Here is a 17,190-nt window from a genome sequence, read left to right on the forward strand (position 1 = left end):
GGGCTGTTTCTGAGGCACAGTGTCCCAGGCTGCACGGGCGAGAAGATGGGGAAGCAGGCAGGGGGCGGTGGGGCACACTGGCTCCCACGGGGGCTCACTGAGGGACTGCAGCTTGGTCCATGGGCTGCCTCATGTCTGAGTTCACCCTCAAGCTGAGCTGGACTGGGCCAGACTGGGCTGGAACTGGCCAGAGGTGTGTGAGCAAATCTCAGGACACCAGATTTTGTTTGGTTCAGGCTAACCTTAGCTGTGGATGAGAGGGAGAGGTGGCCCAGGAGGCCTGGGGAGCCCACCTGGGAGCCCACACTGGCCGTGGATAATCCACATGCAGATCATTGGGGTTTACTGTGCCTTTTGGCTAAGGTGTGAAAGGTATGGAGAGGTATTTAAGTCAGTATTGACGCTAATTATCATCCTCATACATGTCTGCAGTCTTAACAGAAAAAAAAAAATGCCACTCTTGGAATATTGCCAATATTGGAAAATGAGAGAATAAATGAGAATCTCATGTGCATCATGAGACCAGCTGAGAATGCGGCTGCCTGGGTGCCCGTGACTTTCCCCAGCAGCCCCGTGACTCACTTTGCTCACGGGACTCTCAAGGAAGCCGGGCAACTCGGTTACCAGCCTGACTAGGAACAGGCCGTGTGGCTTTCAGCCAGAGAAGACCCTTTGGGGTCCTCTGGAAGGAACAAGTCTTATGATGTGCTGATTAAATAATTAGTCTGCAGCCATTTCCTGGTGCCTGTGTCGTGCCAGTCCCTAGGCCATGACCGGGGACGCGGAGATGGTTGAGACATGATTTCTGCTCTCAGAGGCCTCATAGTCAGGGGGTGCTGAGATGGGAGGTGGAGTTCAATGCTGTGATCGAGGGAAGCACAAAGGCCCCCAGGTGGCTTGATGAGTCAAGGGAGACTTCCTAGAGGAGGTGACTGTGAGATAGGTCTTGCCGAACGAGTAGAAGTTTGCTGGGTAGGCACGATGTGGTGGAGTGGGGAGAGGAGGGCGTTCCTTCAACTCCATTTATGGAGCACCTGCTCCACGTATCACCTCCCCACCCCCAGTCAGGTATTAGATGTATTAAAATGATCAACACAGGAACCCTGCTACTGAGGATGCTGAGGCTCAGAGAGGTAAAGTGACATGCCCAGAGTCACATAGCACATCAGGGGCAGAGTAAGGACTCGAACTCTCCAAGTCCAAACCTTTTCCCACCCTTCCTGGCATGACTCTGGAGGACAGCACCAGGTAGCTGGTGAGGACACAGCTCCCCACTCTGAGTGGACCCCCGAGGATTTGCTGAGGTCACCCTCTACCTCTGACCCCTCAACACGAACAGATATTGGATATCCCTTAATTTCTGTGGCTTTGTTTCTTGTTTTGTCTTTTTGCCTTGCCTCCTCTCTCAGGTTGGGGACTGTGGAAGGGTCTGCCCCCATGTAGGGCCAAGGCAGGTCCCCAGGCCTGGTGGACTGGAGGGAGGTTTGCTGAGACAGCCAGCGGAAGCTGAGCCTAAGCAAACATGAGCATATCAGAGGTGGTGACGCCAGGGTCTGAGCCAGAACGCAGCCCTGTGTCACCTGCGTGGGGCAGGTGGGGCTGGGGGAGGACGAAGCCAGAAGCAGGGATGGAGGCTAAAGTGTATGGCGTTTTTTGACCTGGCCTTGGAAGTCACATAGCATCACTGTGGCTGTACCCTATTGTGCGAGGCGGTCACAAGCACCTGCCCAGGTTCAAGGGGAGAGGACATAAACTCTACCTCTTTATGGGGAGTGGCAAGGTTCTAAAGGGCATGTGGGACGAGAGCTATCGTTGCAGCCCATCTTGGCAAAATGCAATTTGCGGCACCCACTTTGCAGTTCGCATTTTCACCTTCTTTACTGTATCTTGTTGAAGAGAAGTTGTAAACTCTACCACAGTCAAATTTATTGTATTTTCCCCTTTATGTGGGTGTGCTTAATGTCTTGTTTAAGAAGTCCTTCCTTAGCTCAGGTTCGTAAAGGAATGTTCCTATGTTTTCTCCTAAAATTAACAAAAAGGTTGGCTCTCACATGTTGAGCACTTTCTCCATCTGGAACTGATTTTTGTGTACGGTGTAAGGTGCAGATCACATTTCAGTTTTCCCGGAAGTGTCGGCAGCATTCAGTGACTAGTTCTTTCTTCATGTGCAATGCAGCTGTCATTTAGCAAGTTTCCATATGTGCAGGGGCCTGTTTCTGGGGTCTCTGTTCTGTCCCAGAGCTCTGTTTGTTTACCACCTCTGCCAGCAACCACACTTTCTTAATTTCTATGATTTTGTAGTAAGTCTCAATAGCTGGTAGGACAGGTCTCCTCACTTTATTTTTCTTTTCGGGGGGAGTATCTTGGCCTTTTGCTCATCTGTTAAAAAAATGTTAGAACTGACTTACAAAATTCCCCAACAGATCTTCTGGAATTTTGGTTGGAGTGATAGGGAATCTATAAATCAATTATTTGACACTGATAATTGATTTTTTTAATCCATGAATCTAAAAGATGTTCCCATTTTTTAAAGGTCTTCTTTAATGTTTTTCAATAAAGTTTACAATCTTTGTCCATAAAAGGGCTCGCATGGCTTTTGTTAAATTTGTTTCAAAGTACCTTTTAATTTTTGTTGTTATTGTAAATGCATCTATTTAAAAATTACATATTTGAACTTTATGTTATAGTATATAAAAAGGCTTTTTATATATCTTATATTCACCCATCTTGCTAAACTCTATTATTTTAATTATTTACAGATCTTTTTGTGGATTCTATGTAGATGATATCACCTGCAAACAATAAGAGTTTTGTTTTTTTCCTTTTATATCTTTATACTTCTCATTTCTTATTTCATTTTGCTGGCTCAGGACTTGAGAACAGAATTCAATAGAAGTTGTGGCAGCAGGAATCTTTGTCTTATTCCTGATCTTAAAAAGGATTTTAAAAAACTAACTCAATATTGAACATGATGTTTGCTTGTTGGGCTTTTGTAGGTATTCTTTATGAAGTTCAGAAAGTTTTGTCTCTTCCAAATTTGATAAGCGCTTTTTTTTTTTAATTGTGAAGGAACATTGAAATTTATTGAGTTCTTTGTTTTCACCTACGAGATGAAAATATGGCTTTTCTCCTTTAATCTCCTATTGTCCAATATTAGTTCAGATTAGGTTTGGCTGTGAATGACAGAAAACTCAGTGTTTTAACTTGAACACAGGAGGAGGTTAATGTCTTTCTCACACACAAACATGGCGTAGGCAATTCAGGGGTAGCTTGGCAACTGTGCTCCAGGAAGTGCTCTGTGCCCGGGGGGCTCCTCCGTTGGTGCCCTGCCACCTCTCGAGGGGGCAGGCGCTGTTGACCCAAGATGGCACTGCTGCCAGCACAGCTGCCTGCCCCAGGCAGGGCGGGGCAGGGGCACAGGGGTGACCAGCTGGCTCCTAAGAATGGGTCCTGGAGGCTAGGCCTTCGATTTTGCTTGTATTTTATTTAGGATTTTACATACATGCTCATAGGTTCTATAAACTTACAATTTTCCTTTACCACATCAACTTTGATTTTGGTGTGGAAGAGCTGTATGAATTAGAGGTTAGGCTTTCCCCGAAGGTTTTGGCATTGCTTATATGACAAACTCTTCATCTTGGGAATTTTATTGTGGGCAGATTAAAAAAATTTTTTTTAACAATTTCAAATTTACAGAAAGATGCAAGTAGAATACACATAGTTTATTTTTTCCTGAATGAATATTTTAGTGTTTCCTACAAACAAGGACATTGTCCTAATATAACCAAAACAGGACCATCGAAATCAGGAAATTAACGTGGACACGTGATTATAATCTATTCCTTAGGCCCCATTCACGTTTCTCCAATTGTCTCAGTAATGCCCTTTAGAGCCAAAAGATACAGTTCCAAATCTTGAGATGTCGTGTCACGCAGTCTGCTCCAGACTGAAACAGTCCCTTAGTCCTTCCCTCGCTTTCGTGATCTTGATACTTTTGAAGATGATAGGCTGATTAGTCTGCAGAATGCCCTTCAGTTTTGGTCTGTCTGATGTTTCCTCATGATTGGATTCAGGTTTTGAATCTTTGGCAGGGCTGTTATGGGAGCGAGGCTCTGCTCTCCTTGCGTCCTGTCAGGTGGCATGTGATTTCAATTTGTCCCATTACTGGTGACGGTTGCTTTGATCACTTTGATGGTGTGTGCCAGGCTCTCCCCACAGGAAAATTACTGCAGAAAATGATTCCTTTTCTATTTGTAATGAATAACTATTTTGTGAGGAGGTATTTTGAGACTATATAAATATCCTGTTCCTCATCTAGTTCTCCCTCCTTCCCTCCTCCCCTCCCTAACAATTTGGACTCATGATTTCTTATTTTATCCAGTGAGTTACAATCGGTCACTGTCATTATTCATTTTGATCACAGAGTGATGCAGATTTGATCCACGGGAGCCCCTACAAGGTAACTTGTGTGTCTTTCTGACAAGTCCCCATCATTCTTTGAGCACTTATTTACTTTCTGGCACAGCAAGCTGTTCCAGGTTCATCTTGTACTTTCCTCGTCCCAGGCTTGGAAGCAGCCGTTTCTGCAAGGGGCCCTGGCTTATTTTAGAAGCCAAGATTTAAGGGCTCATCGCTATTGAGAGGTCGCTCCCAGGCTCTCTCAAAGGAGAGAGCTAGAAAGCATACCTAACTGGAAAACCATGAATTCATACCGCTACCTCCAAATCCAATCCAGCAGCAGAGGGTTCATTTTATTTTTCTTTCTTTCCATACTCGTAACTCACTTCTCTAGCAACGAGAAACCTGGCTCCCATTATCTTTAATATGTTTGCTTATTTGATCGTCTATAACCAGTCTGCCACGGCAACCACTGCCCCCTCTGTGTGGACACCCTCCTTGCCCTGCCTGTGCTCTGACGCCCATGCCGGACAGCCACACCCCATGTGGTCCCAGAGCCTGGCACAGGGGAGGTAAAGGCTGATGTTTGTGGAACTGGCCCACTCGATGCTCGGTCTTGCTTGCATCATTCCCCCCCCTCAGAAGTTCAAGTCTTATTCTATGAAATGTCTTTTAATTTTGAATGGTCACTGAAAAGGAAACCATGTGCTTTTATAACTGGGAAGGACTCTTTAAAAATATTATCAACTAAAAGAAAATACACAATTAAAAATCCTCCTAGAAATCTTGGAACCTCAAGAAGACATCGTTAGACTCCTGAATTGAGACACCTTTCCAAAAATGCACGTGATGCTTCCGTACCTTTGTAAGCAGAGCTTCCTAAGGGTGCCTGTGCGTTCTTGATAACCGCATCACCATTAAGCACACCCACTGTCGCAGTACGGATTCCCTGCGCTACACAGTCCCAGATGGAGAAACGCAGCGACTTCCAGTATCTGTGGCTCATGGATGTGGATTTCCACGGCTGGCATTTCGTAGCCCTGCCAGGGTGCTGCCTTCTGACTTACTGCTTCTCATCCAAAGAGGTCAGGAACCAAATCACTGGGCCCAATGGGAAACCCCCACGCAGCGCCTGTTCACAGGACACCCTGTCAGTCCACCCACACCCGGCCAAGGGCCCTGCTCTTCCCTCCCACCTTCTGTTTCTCTGCTTGTAGCTGGCACCTGCTGAGGGAGAGCCCCCCCAGCTTAGGGAGAGCCCAGGGGCTCACTGCTCCGGGTGTCCTGGGCTCCCTGCCACAGCCCTCTCCTCCGCCATCTCTCTGTCTTCCTGCTTCTGTCATCTTGGAGCTCTCTGGCGGCTCTCTCTTTTTGCTTCCATTCTTTCTCCTCTCACTGTCTTTGTCAACTGTATTCTAAGCCTGATTCTGCCATGATTTTCTGGGCCTCAGTTTTCTCACCTGGAAAATGGGGAGAGGGTTGAATGTGGTGGATTCTCAGGCCCTCCCGGCTCAGACCTCTCCTACCACCCGTGCCTGGCACATGTCCTTGTACTTGCACTCCTCTTTCTGTTCCGTGTCTGTTTGTCATGCATTGCTTCCTCTCTGCCTCTAATTCTCTTTCTCTCTCTTTTCTTCTTTCTATGACTTAATTTTCCTCTCTGCTCATCTACTTCCTGTCATAAGTTTTTTTTTCTCAGAATCTCTCCCCCTTTCTCTGTTTCTGCTGCTTCCGACTCAGTGGCCTCTGTTGCTCTCTCTGCCCCTCTCCCTGGCTGTCTACCTCTTCTCCTTCTGTGACAACTCTGTGCTGATTCTGTCTCTGCTTCTTGTCCCACTTGATCACTGCCCGCCAGCTCCCTCCCTGACACCGCTGTCTCATTCTGTCCCCCTACACTGATGTTTCCGGCTTCCCACCCCCTTCCCTATCCCTGTTCAGAGTCCCCCTTCCCGTTCGTGCCCTGGTCGAGGACTGGGAGCCGGGAGCTGGTGCCACGCAGCCCTGCCCAGAGCCAGGCTCCTCCCTGTAATAGAAACAGCAGCTGTGAGGCCGGCTCCCGGAAGCACACTGGGCCCAGCCGGCCACCTCTGTCTCGAGGAAGGCTCAGAAAGTCAGACGCAGCACTCAGATGGCGAAATCCAGCCACAGCCCAAACCCAGGGAGTGAGGAGCAGCTCCACAAGCAACCTCCACCCGACATGCGGCGCACACACGTGCACACGTGCCCCTCCCACACTCGGCTCTTGTCGGGAACTGCTGCTGGCACTGAAGGTGACCTAAAGATTGCCTCCTCTCGTTGGAGTCTACGCCAGAGAACTTACTTAATTGCAAGCTTCTGGCCCTTGGAATGTTCTCCACGTGGACATGGATCAGGACTCAGCAGGGACAGAGAACTGTGACCTACCCGTAGGTTAGGAGCTGGCTTAATCCCCAGGCCCATGAAGGCTGCAGATTCTGCCGCTTGCAGTCTGGCCCCCATGCTTTCAAGAATCCGGATCTCACAGACATTTACCGGGTGCCTGCCAGTGCCTGGTGCACCTGTCACCCCACACAAACCTCACAGCCTCCCCGGGAGGCAGATGCAAGTGCTCTCCATTTCACAGGTGAGGAGACTCAGGCTCCCAAGGTCACGGGCCAGAGGCAGAATTTTCAGCCCGACAGAAGGCTGACCTGCCCATATGTCCTCTCCCCACTGTGGCAACACAACATTGAAGATCTACAGTGGAAGGAAGAGCTGAGAGAGCCTGCGGAAGCAGACCACGGACAACTGACAGCTCATCCTAGTCCTGTAAAAAGCACAACGGAAATAAAGTTTGTCAGATCTGCCACCTCAGTAGTGTCCTGTTAGATTCAGAGCTCTGGCCAAAGGCTTGGGGCCTGGTGTTTTCAGGGTGGGGGAGTGTGGCACGGCTGACCCTTTAGAGTAAGGGCTGGGGACAGGCACATCACAGGGGGCACAGCCTCAAAGGAAGCAAGAAGGCCCCAACAGATGGCCTCGGATGTCAGAGTGAGAGTGACAGGCCTGCCTGTTTGGAAGTGTGCAGCCGATGGTTCGGCAGCAGAGGAGGGGCTGCCCCTTTCCCCAGCTCATACTCAAGACCCCTTGAACGGTGGGGCCAGCAGGGTCTTCAGGTCTCCATACCCTAGTGTCACCTCTCTACATTCGGTCCTGCTTCCAGCCCATGGCGAATGCTGCAAACGCAGTGCCAGCCCTGCCCCATTTGGGCACAGGGCCACGGAGAACAATGTGGCAGAGCTTCAGGCTGCCAACTTTCAGTCCCATGCCCTGCAGGGTGCTAACAGGGGCTCAGGGGACACAGGTGTGTCCCTTTCTCATCACACCGCTGCTCACTGGCTTCTGCATTCTCCCTTCTGCTCCTTGCTATTTGCTGCTGGCTCTCGGTCAGTTGCAGGTCCCTGCCAGCCTGCCCTCGGTGGCTTCGGTCCGGCTCCATCATTTCACTGGAGATTGGCACAAGTGGGCAGCGGGCAGGCTCATCAACCTGCACACGCATGAGGGCTGGTTCCCCTTCCAAAGCCATTGTTCTTGCCTCCCGTTGTGCCTCACCCTCCACCAGGCTGCAAACCTCTGCCTTTCCCAGCAGATTATAGCAGGCGCCCTTGTCTCACTGGCACCAAACACGGCACTGCTGCAGCGCAGGACATCAGGAAATGTTGAAGCCTCAGATGCAAGAAGGCATGAGTCCCAGCAAGCTGCACAGAGTGTGCCCAGAGGAACTTTGTCAGGGAGAAAGGCAAAGATTGAGTTTGAGCCCCAGACAGGGACCTGGGGCCATGTGCTGTGGGTGGAGGACGCAGACCCCCCAGGTGGCAGAGGGTGTTAGCCCACCCTGGGTGAACCACACTGGGGGCTGAAACATGAAGGTGGCCTGGGGCTGCAGCCTCGGCAGGAGTGGCTTTAGACCAAGGTTGCTCTGCTCCACTTTACGCTGGCCTGCAGCATGCCACAGGTCTGAACACTGCCTTACGAGGAGAAAAAAGGCAAATTGAAAGTACTGACCTCCCACCAAATTTGGGCCCCTCTCCCAGTCTCCACGCCTGCCTCAGCAAGCCAGGGGCCAGCTCACGACGCGAAGCCCGGACGCCATTTTGTGTCCTGGGCCGGACGTTCCCTCAGCAGCAGTCAGGGAAACCTGAGGTTGGTTTTCTCTCTTTATTTTTTGAAGCTGTGTAGGACTGGGCTTGGCCTTTTGCAGGGTGCCACCTGTCGACAAGCTCATTCTGAGGCAATTCAAACCAGGCCGAGTCTCTGCGATAAATTCCTGGCAGGGACCAGGAGTGACAGCAACGCATAAAATAAACGCCAGAGGAAAAACTCAGCCTCCTGAAACACCCTGTTAAGATGGCAAATTCACAGCCAGTCAAGTTCCATATTAAAAGGATAATTTCCCACATTACGGACTTGCACCTGGAGCTCCTGGCTGGCCTACGGCGTGTGTATTCTGTGTCCACCCTGAGTGGCAGGATGGGCTCACTTAGCCTCCCAGTGTCTCCAACAGCCTCCCCAGCCTCAGAGCAGCCCCTCCCCAGCTGTCTTCGTTCCCCAGGAACCACTCTGATGCTGACAGAATTTTCTCTATTCTCATAGAAGTCTCATCTGGCTCCCCAGAGATCACGTTTACTTCCCCCTCCTGCTTGCTGGGTGGCCGAGGGTACGTCACAGAAGCCTCTCTGAGCCCCGTCCAACCCCAGCCTGTGTGTGTCGAGGACCTGCCATGTACCAAGCACTCCTACGGTGCGTCTCATCTAGTCCTCACGAGGCGTCCAGAAGGTCCACTTATTTCCCCATGTTACAAGAGGGAACAGGGCTCTGGGGTGTGAAGCATCTCTCCAAGGCCTCCGCCACAGGAGGTGGGTGCCAGGGTCTTGCTGCTGTGCCCCACAGACTCTGACCTGGTGCTCTGTGCCTTGAGCCGTTCACTGGCCAGAGCTGCCAACAAGCTCCGGGCCAGGCCCAGCTTTGACACTGACGTGCCATCCTGCAGGAAGCTTGTGACTGCAGAGAAAGGCTAGCGTAGGCCAACTGTTGGAGCCTTGGTGCCCTCTGCTGGAAAAGGCTAAAATACCAGCCTGAGACCGCACAGGTACAGTAATATCTTTTTCAAAAGGGCATTTATATCTTCATTCATCCGTCATTATCCTTTCATGCTCATCCACTTACTCATCTATCTGCTGTCCATGCATCCACTCATCCACCCACCCCTCCATCCATCCACCTGTCCATCTGCTGTGGTTCGAAAGTGTCCCCCAAAGTTTATGTGTTGGAAACTTGACCCCCAATGTGGAGGTGTTAGGAGATGAGAACCTTAAGAAGTGTTTAGGTCGTGGGGGCTCTGCCCTCATGAATGGATTAATGTCATTATCATGGGAGTGAGTTTTTTATATTGAAGGAGTGGGTTCTTCACAAAAGAACGAATTTGGCCCCCTTTTGCCCCTTTATCTCTCTCGCATACTCTCTCTCTCTCTCTCACTATGTAAGCCTTACACCATGCTATGACACAGGAAGAAAGCCCTCACCAGATGCTGGCCCCTCAATCTTGAACTTCCCAGCTTTTAGAACCATGAGCCAAATAAATCTGTGTTCGTTATAAATTACCTAGTCTGTGATATTCTGTTTTATCAGCACAAAACGGACTAAGATACCATATGCTCATCCATTCATCGTCCATCCATCCATCCATCCATCTATCCATCCACCCACCCACCCACCCATCCACCCCCTCATCCATCCACCCATCTACCCATCCGTCCATCCCAGTTCACTCAGGTCCCGCAGGCATCATGTCCATTCACGAGGCCTCTCACTGCAGCATCCCCGTCCCCACCTTTGCACTAGGCCCTGCACAAGCCTCAGTGGTGCAGAGGAGAGACAAGGAAGGCCCACATCTGTGTGCACTTTTCCTGTTTGCAGAGCACCTTCACATCCATCGTATCCTTTGTCCCCACAACAACCCTACAGAGCCTCAGGGTTTCCATTTAATTGATGAAGAAACTGAAGCCCAGAGAGGCCAAGCAGCCTGAGGCAGTAGAAACAGTCTCTGGGGACAGAAAGACTGGTTTCAAGTCAGGGCTCTGTCGTTTACTGATTCTGTCACCCTGGGCACATTTCTTAAGCTCTCTGAACCGCAGTTCCTCATCTGCATAATGTATACACAATAGATACGTGCAACATGTATTACACAATAGATACATGCAACATGTATTACACAATAGATACATGCAACATGTATTACACAATACATACATGCAACATGTATTATACAATAAATACATGCAACATATATCTATTGTGTATACATTATGCACCCAGGCTTGGCTTTGGAGGTACAGCAATGAACAGGGCAGGAAAGGCCACTATTCCTCTAAACCTCGCACTGTAGAGGATCTAACGAGGCTTAAGTGAGATGAGAATACATCACAGGGCCGTATAAGTGCCACTAGTGTGATGTCATTGTTATGTAAGGAAAGGATGTGGAGGTGCTTTCTTGGGAAAAGAAAACATGAGGGACTATGACATTATGTTTTTTAAAAAAGCAGCACATATTGGGGTTGAGACATGGACTTGGGCACTAGGGTGCCTGATTCTAAATCCCAGCTCTGCCACTTCAGGACTGTGTGACCTTCAGCAAGTAACACCCTCTCTGTGCTTCAGTTTTCCCATTGGCAAAATGGGGATAGTAACTCCACATATACTTACTGTACACTGCGTGCTTGCAGACTCTGTGGGTGGTATTTACTTATACTTTCTGTTTGTTGCTGCTCCTTGACCGCCTGGGCTGATGAGGGGAGAGGAGGCAGGCTTGTCCTGTGGGCAGAGAGAGTAGAGCAGTGACCAGGGTGTGGAGGCCAGAGCGAGGCAGCTTCCTCAGCTCAGCGGGGCAGAAGCCTTAGTGGCAGCGTGGCTCACAGCAGGGAGCGGGCAGTGGACAGCAGTGGAGGTGTGTGAGCATGGGCAGGAAGACCACAGGGAACCCCTGCAATGTGTCAGACGTGGCACAGAGGCCACTTAAAGTTCCTTCCTCAGCTGAGGGCCTCGTTTTTCTGGGGAACAGATGGAGCAGGCTTTAACGCCCCTGGGGAAGCCCACAAGGTGGAGAGAAAGCAGCCGGCGCAGTCCCTCCTGCTGGTGACACTCACCAGAGCAATCGCCTTGTGCTGTGACTAAGTCTCTGCTGGCATCTAGGAGACTGGTGGCCGACCGGACCACCCTTCCTGGGACTTGCTCCTAGTCCTAGACACGCCCGCCATTCTGTACTACAACTTGCTCCAGGCAAGTTGCTCCAGCTGATGCTGTGTGGCAGAGAGAAAACCCTTTCCTGTCAATTCCTGCCCAAATTGTGGATTCATTGGCAAAATGAGTGATTGTTGGTGCACTAGGCCTTGAAGTTTGAGGTGGCTTCCCATCATTAGATAACTAGAGCACAGCACCTTACTCTGCCCGTCTCCCCAAGGATTCAAAGAGGTAATACGCTTCTAGAGTGTACGGCACGCGCCTTGCACAAGCTGTGTCAGTTGTTCAAGTTACTTTCCCTGAGTCTCTGTTTCCTCATCTGTAAAATGGGGACAGTAATAATAACAGTCTGAAAATGCAGACTGAACCACACAACTCTCCATCAACCCCCTGATACTGGCCCCTTGTCTTTAGGGTAAAACCTAAACTCCTGAGCCTGGTATTTAAGGCGTTTTTTTATTTGCTCCCTGCAAACCACTCCAGCCTCATCCCCTGCCATGTGCCCAGCCACAAGAAACCAGGCATTCACTCTGCTAGCATTCACCATGCTCGTTCCTCCAGACACTGGCTTATGCTGGTCTCCTCTCTGCCTGGTGAACTGCTGTGGACACTCGAGACAGTCGAATGACACCTCCTCCTTGAAGCCTTCCTTGCCTCTACCCCAGGCCATTAGTCCCCCCTTCTGGGCTCTGTGCACACCTTGTACTTTCTTCCATCGCAGCGGTTATTGCCACAGGTCTTTCTCTACGGAGGCAGACGCCAGGCAGTGAGGGACCCCTTCGGGCACGGAAACTGTGTTTGACTTGCAGGGCTGGGCATTCAGGAAAAACTGGTTAAAGGGTAAGTTTGGTCAGATGAGCCCTGGTGAGACCAGAGCCCTAAAGGCCTTGGGTGTTGGGGGGACAGCAGGACAGAATGTTGAGGCGGGGGCCCTAGCCACGGGCGCTGACCCTGTAGGGACCACTGTGAGGGGAGCCTTCTGAGGTCTCTGGTGCACAATGGGGAGTGCCAAGCCAGGAAGATGGACAGACTCCAGAAATAGGGTGTCTTTTGGATTAGTGGAGGTTTGGGCCCAGAGTTTGAGCCCAGGCCTGCCTGTCAGCTGTGAGTGTTGACACTGACCTTCCTTCCAGGCAAGCAGCCGACATCTCACCTTCTGGTCTCTGCATGTTGCTGTGTTGCTCTTTCTCCTTAGGTGACCTCCTTCCATCTGCTCCTGGGAGAAACCTCCCTTCTTCAAGGCCTGGCTGGACAAAATGCAGGCCTGCCCCTCGGCTCTCTCAGGGCGAGTGGTTGTGCCGAGCTCTTCTGTTCGCCCGTCCAGATCCACGCTCCGCCCTTAGCCGCCCTTTCTGGGCCCCAGGAGCTGCCCTGTATGTTGAATGGCACTGGGGCCTCTTGCACCTGGCTCTGGTTGGGTTTGGCCGATGAGAAGCCCTGGCAGCAGATCAGAGTGTGGGAGGACGTGGGACTGGGTTTCTATTTCCCTGAGTCCTCCTGCAGGGACACCGCAGTCCGGTTGTGTCCTTTCACCAAAGTTACTGCTCCTTCGAGACAGCCAACTCCCTTCTGGGCTCCTGAAAACTCCCTCCCCTCAGCCCTTTGGGCCCGGGGCGGCAAGAGTTCTGCTCTAGTCAGTCCCGAGTTACTGTGACATTCTTGATGGTCGCCCTACCCCCACTTTTCTCATAGGCCTTTGTGGACAAGCCTTCCTAGAATTATCCTGATCTGACTGTGCCCTCAGTCTCTGCTGGGACCCTGAATGGCCCTAGGAAGCAGCTCCTGATTCTGGAGTTGGGTTGGCCTTCCATTGTGCAATACAGGGGTAATCGCCTTGCTGGGCAAACAGGATGCAAGCTAATTATCACCGGGGGTAGCAGGGGATGAAGTGCAGGTCGGAAGGCCAGACTGCAGGGCGTCAGGTGGCTGTGGCACTTAGCCGCTATGGCAACAATACTGGTTGTAAAGACAGGGGAGGCACCTGGCTTCTCTCGCTCACATATGTATGAAATAAAAAATTTAAAATTATGACCATATAATTGAGAACATGTGAACAGAAGGCTTCCAGGACAGCTTGAAGGAGTCCTTCACACCCTGCAGGTGCAAGGAAGGTGTAACAGGGGCCAAATCCAGGACCCAGGTAAAGGGCGCAGAGTTGCAGGACCCCCGTCCTCACAGCGTCTTACACTACAGGATGGACACATACATGTGCTTGACACATGTAGAAAGAACAGTTCTAGGTGTGCTGGGCAGAAACCCATCCTGAGGCATTATCACGTGGATGCCTTACCTCCTGCCCACTTCCCAGACTCAGAGCCCTTGACGGAGGGGGACTCTGGGTCCTTTGAGGAAATCGTATGCCACGAATCTTCCTTCAATGGGGCCTCTGGCATTTACCAGGGCACATGTTTTCTGGGCAAAGTACCAGACCATCTAGTAGACTGGACACTGGCTCTGATGGCCACTGATCCAGGAAGAACAAAATGCCCCGAGGGCCGTTGGTAAAGAGTAGGAAGGTCGGGTGATACATGCAATCCTGGCCTGCAACCTTCTCGTAGAGGATTCGGTGGGATCGTGCGCCTGCCCTGTGGTTATTTTCCCCGTTCCAGAAAGAGTGACGGGAGCAGACACACACAGCAACTAGCAGAATTCCCACGTGAGTTCGCTGGCCTTGCACTGAGGGTTACATGGGGGAAAGTGTCAATGAAGCCTTGAAACTGCTCCCTACCCAGCTTCCCCCTGCCCAAAACAGTGAGTGCAGCAAAAGCAACGTCATATCCCCCAGGGAATTGCAGAAATTAGTGTCCACGTCAAAGACTTGAGAGAGGCAGGGACAGTCATTCCTATCACGTCTCCATTTAACTTGCATTTTGACTGGTGCACAAGCCAGATGGGTCCTGGAGAATAATGGTAGATTATCACAAACTTAATTAGTGGGTGATGCCAAGTGAAGCTGTCATCCCAGCTCTCTTTACTGGATCAGGTCGACGCAGCCCCTGACACCTGGTATGCAGCATTGGCCTGGCAAATGTTTTCTTTTCTGTTCCTGTCACTGAGGAAAACCAGAAGTGGTTTGCAGGACAACAGTACGCCTTTATTTACTGTTTTGTCCCCAGAGCTAGGTTACCTCTCTAGTTCTCTGCCATAATAGAGCTCAAAGGGACCTTGAATCAGCTTGATAACTCACAGAACATCACGCTGGTTCATTATGTTGATGTCATTTTGCTAATTGGAACTGGTGTTTAGGACGTAGCCAGCATTCTAAATGTCTTAGTGATGCATACTAAGAGATTGGGAGAGGGAGATGCGTTAAGACCTTGCAAAAAGTCAGAGGGCTGTCACATTGGTGAAGCTCCTAGGGCCGTGTTGAGATGTCCTTTCTAATGGGAGAGACAAGTTGTGGCACATTGTACCACCCATCACACAGAAAGGAACAGAGTGCTTGGTGACGCGTTTGGATGTTGGAGGTGATATATACCACATTTGGGAGTCCTGCTCTGACACATTGATCAGGTACCACGGAAAGCTGCCAGTTTTCGGCAGAGCCCAGAGCAAGAAAGGGCTGTGCAGCCCATTCATGCAAGTCACCCTCCCACTGAGCCCGTGACCCAGCGGACCCGGCGTGTCTGTGGCAGGCAGAGGCTGCACGGAGCCTCTTACAAGTTCAACAGGAGAATCACAACGCAGACCCCTAGGGTTTTGGAACAAACCCATATTATTTTTTGTGGACAACTTTTATCCATTTGAAAAGCAGCTTCTGACTTGCTCCTGGTAGAGACCAAATGATTTTGAATCCTAAGTGACTGTTCTACCAGAATCGATGATTGACCTGGGTATTATCTGATCCCCTGAATCAGAAGATTGGCCGTGCACAGAAGCATTTCTTAACGAAATGGAAGTGGCAAACATGAGACCAGGCAGGTGGCTCAGGCTGCCATGGTACCTACCCCTATTTTTTGCCACTTGTCCCTTGACTCATACCCACGATCTCATGGGGAGTTTCTTTCCACCAGTTAGTAGAGGAGGAAAGAGTGTGGATCTGGTTCATGGACGGATATCATGGTATGCTGGCACCAGCCAGAAACGGATGGCAACCGCACCACCTCTCCAGTCCCGTCTGGTCCTGACATCCAGGCGGTGAAGGGTATTCCTGAGGCAGGATGTCAGGGGGTACATCTGGCTGTCCATCTTGGGCTGGAGAAGAGATTGCCTGTGGTTCTTATTTACTTTGACTCGTGGGCAGTTGATAATGGGCTGTCTGGCCAGCCAAGGTCTTGGTGTAAACAAAACTGGAAACTTGTGTCAATGAGGTGTGTAGATGGGCTTCTCAGAATAGTCACAGGGTGTGAAGATCTATGTCCCCACATGGATGCCCCGCCAGAGCGCATCTACGACAGCGCCCTCTACACCTAGACAGACAAGATGGCCGGTGGCTGTCAGTCAGCTCCTTCCCTCAGCACCCCCAGGGCTTGCCCAGTGGGCCAGAGTGGCCATGGAGCCAGCATGGAGGCTGTGCTGGGCACGATCCCATGGACTTCCACTCACCAAGGCTCAATTCACTGCTGCCACAGCTGAGTGTCCAACCGCCAGCAGCAGAGGCCACTGCTGAGCCTCCAGGAAAGCGGTGGTGCCAGTTTGTGGGCATAGAGGAGGCAACACGTTTTTCCCACTCACAGAGAGGGAAATATAACTGTGCATGGATTTGCTTTTCTTGCCCTCAGTGCTCTTGTCAGAACCACCGTTCTCAGTCTCAGACGAGTGCGCTGTATGTTACTACGGCGTCCTACGTAACATGGCCACTGACCGGGGGAGCATTTTACGGCAAAGGAACTGAAGCACGGGGCTCACTGATTTTGCCTCATCTCCCATCACCCAGAAGCATCTGGCCTGACAGAAGTGTGGAATGTTCTATTACAGAATGGCTCAGTTACAGACCGGGCTGTGAGTACAGGATGCAGTATGTGGCCAGTCAGAATGCGTAGTCCGGGAACCAAGCATAAAGGTAGGAGTGGCCTCGTTCACTGTCGCCGCACAAACTCACTAGAAGAATGTTTGCTGCCTGTGCCCGTGATCTCGGACTCAGTGGTTTGGAGCACCTAGTTCCCAGGGGAGGCACAGCTCCTCCAGAGACTGCAGTCATTCTTCCAATGAATTGGAAGCTGAAACTACTCCTTAGCCACTTGGGGCTCCTCAGCACCCTCAACCAGCAGGCAGAGAAGGAAATCACTGTATAAATCCCAGGTGATGGACCCCTATTATCACAGGGAAATGTGGTTGTTGCCCCACTATGGGGGCAGGGAGGACCGTGACCAGAACCCGGTACGTTGACTGGAGAACCCCTTGGTACTCCTTTGCCCAGCGGTCCTGGTCAGTGGTAAATGGGGAAACGCAATAAAGACCAGACACGGAGGACTCAGATCATTCAGGAAGGAAGGTGTGGATCATCTCACCAGGTACAGTCTACCCACCTGAGGTGCTGTAAGAGGAGAGGCGTACATAGGATGAACAGTGGGCGAAGGCAGCTCTGACGGCCAGTTGAGA

At 50.8% G+C, this 17,190-nt stretch overlaps 1 protein-coding gene across 1 annotated transcript in view; it reads left to right on the top strand.

Moving 5' to 3' along the window:
- Positions 1 to 17,190, top strand: part of LOC138384821 (guanylate cyclase 2D-like) — an 83,065-nt gene that overhangs the window by 44,091 nt on the left and 21,784 nt on the right. The window contains 3 exon segments of the mRNA XM_069470486.1: positions 5,338 to 5,483; positions 6,865 to 7,000; positions 7,577 to 7,717. Coding sequence (XP_069326587.1) covers positions 5,338 to 5,483; positions 6,865 to 7,000; positions 7,577 to 7,717 — 423 coding nt within the window.

This window comes from Eulemur rufifrons, chromosome 6 (assembly GCF_041146395.1).
Source record: "Eulemur rufifrons isolate Redbay chromosome 6, OSU_ERuf_1, whole genome shotgun sequence".
NCBI lineage: Eukaryota > Metazoa > Chordata > Mammalia > Primates > Lemuridae > Eulemur > Eulemur rufifrons.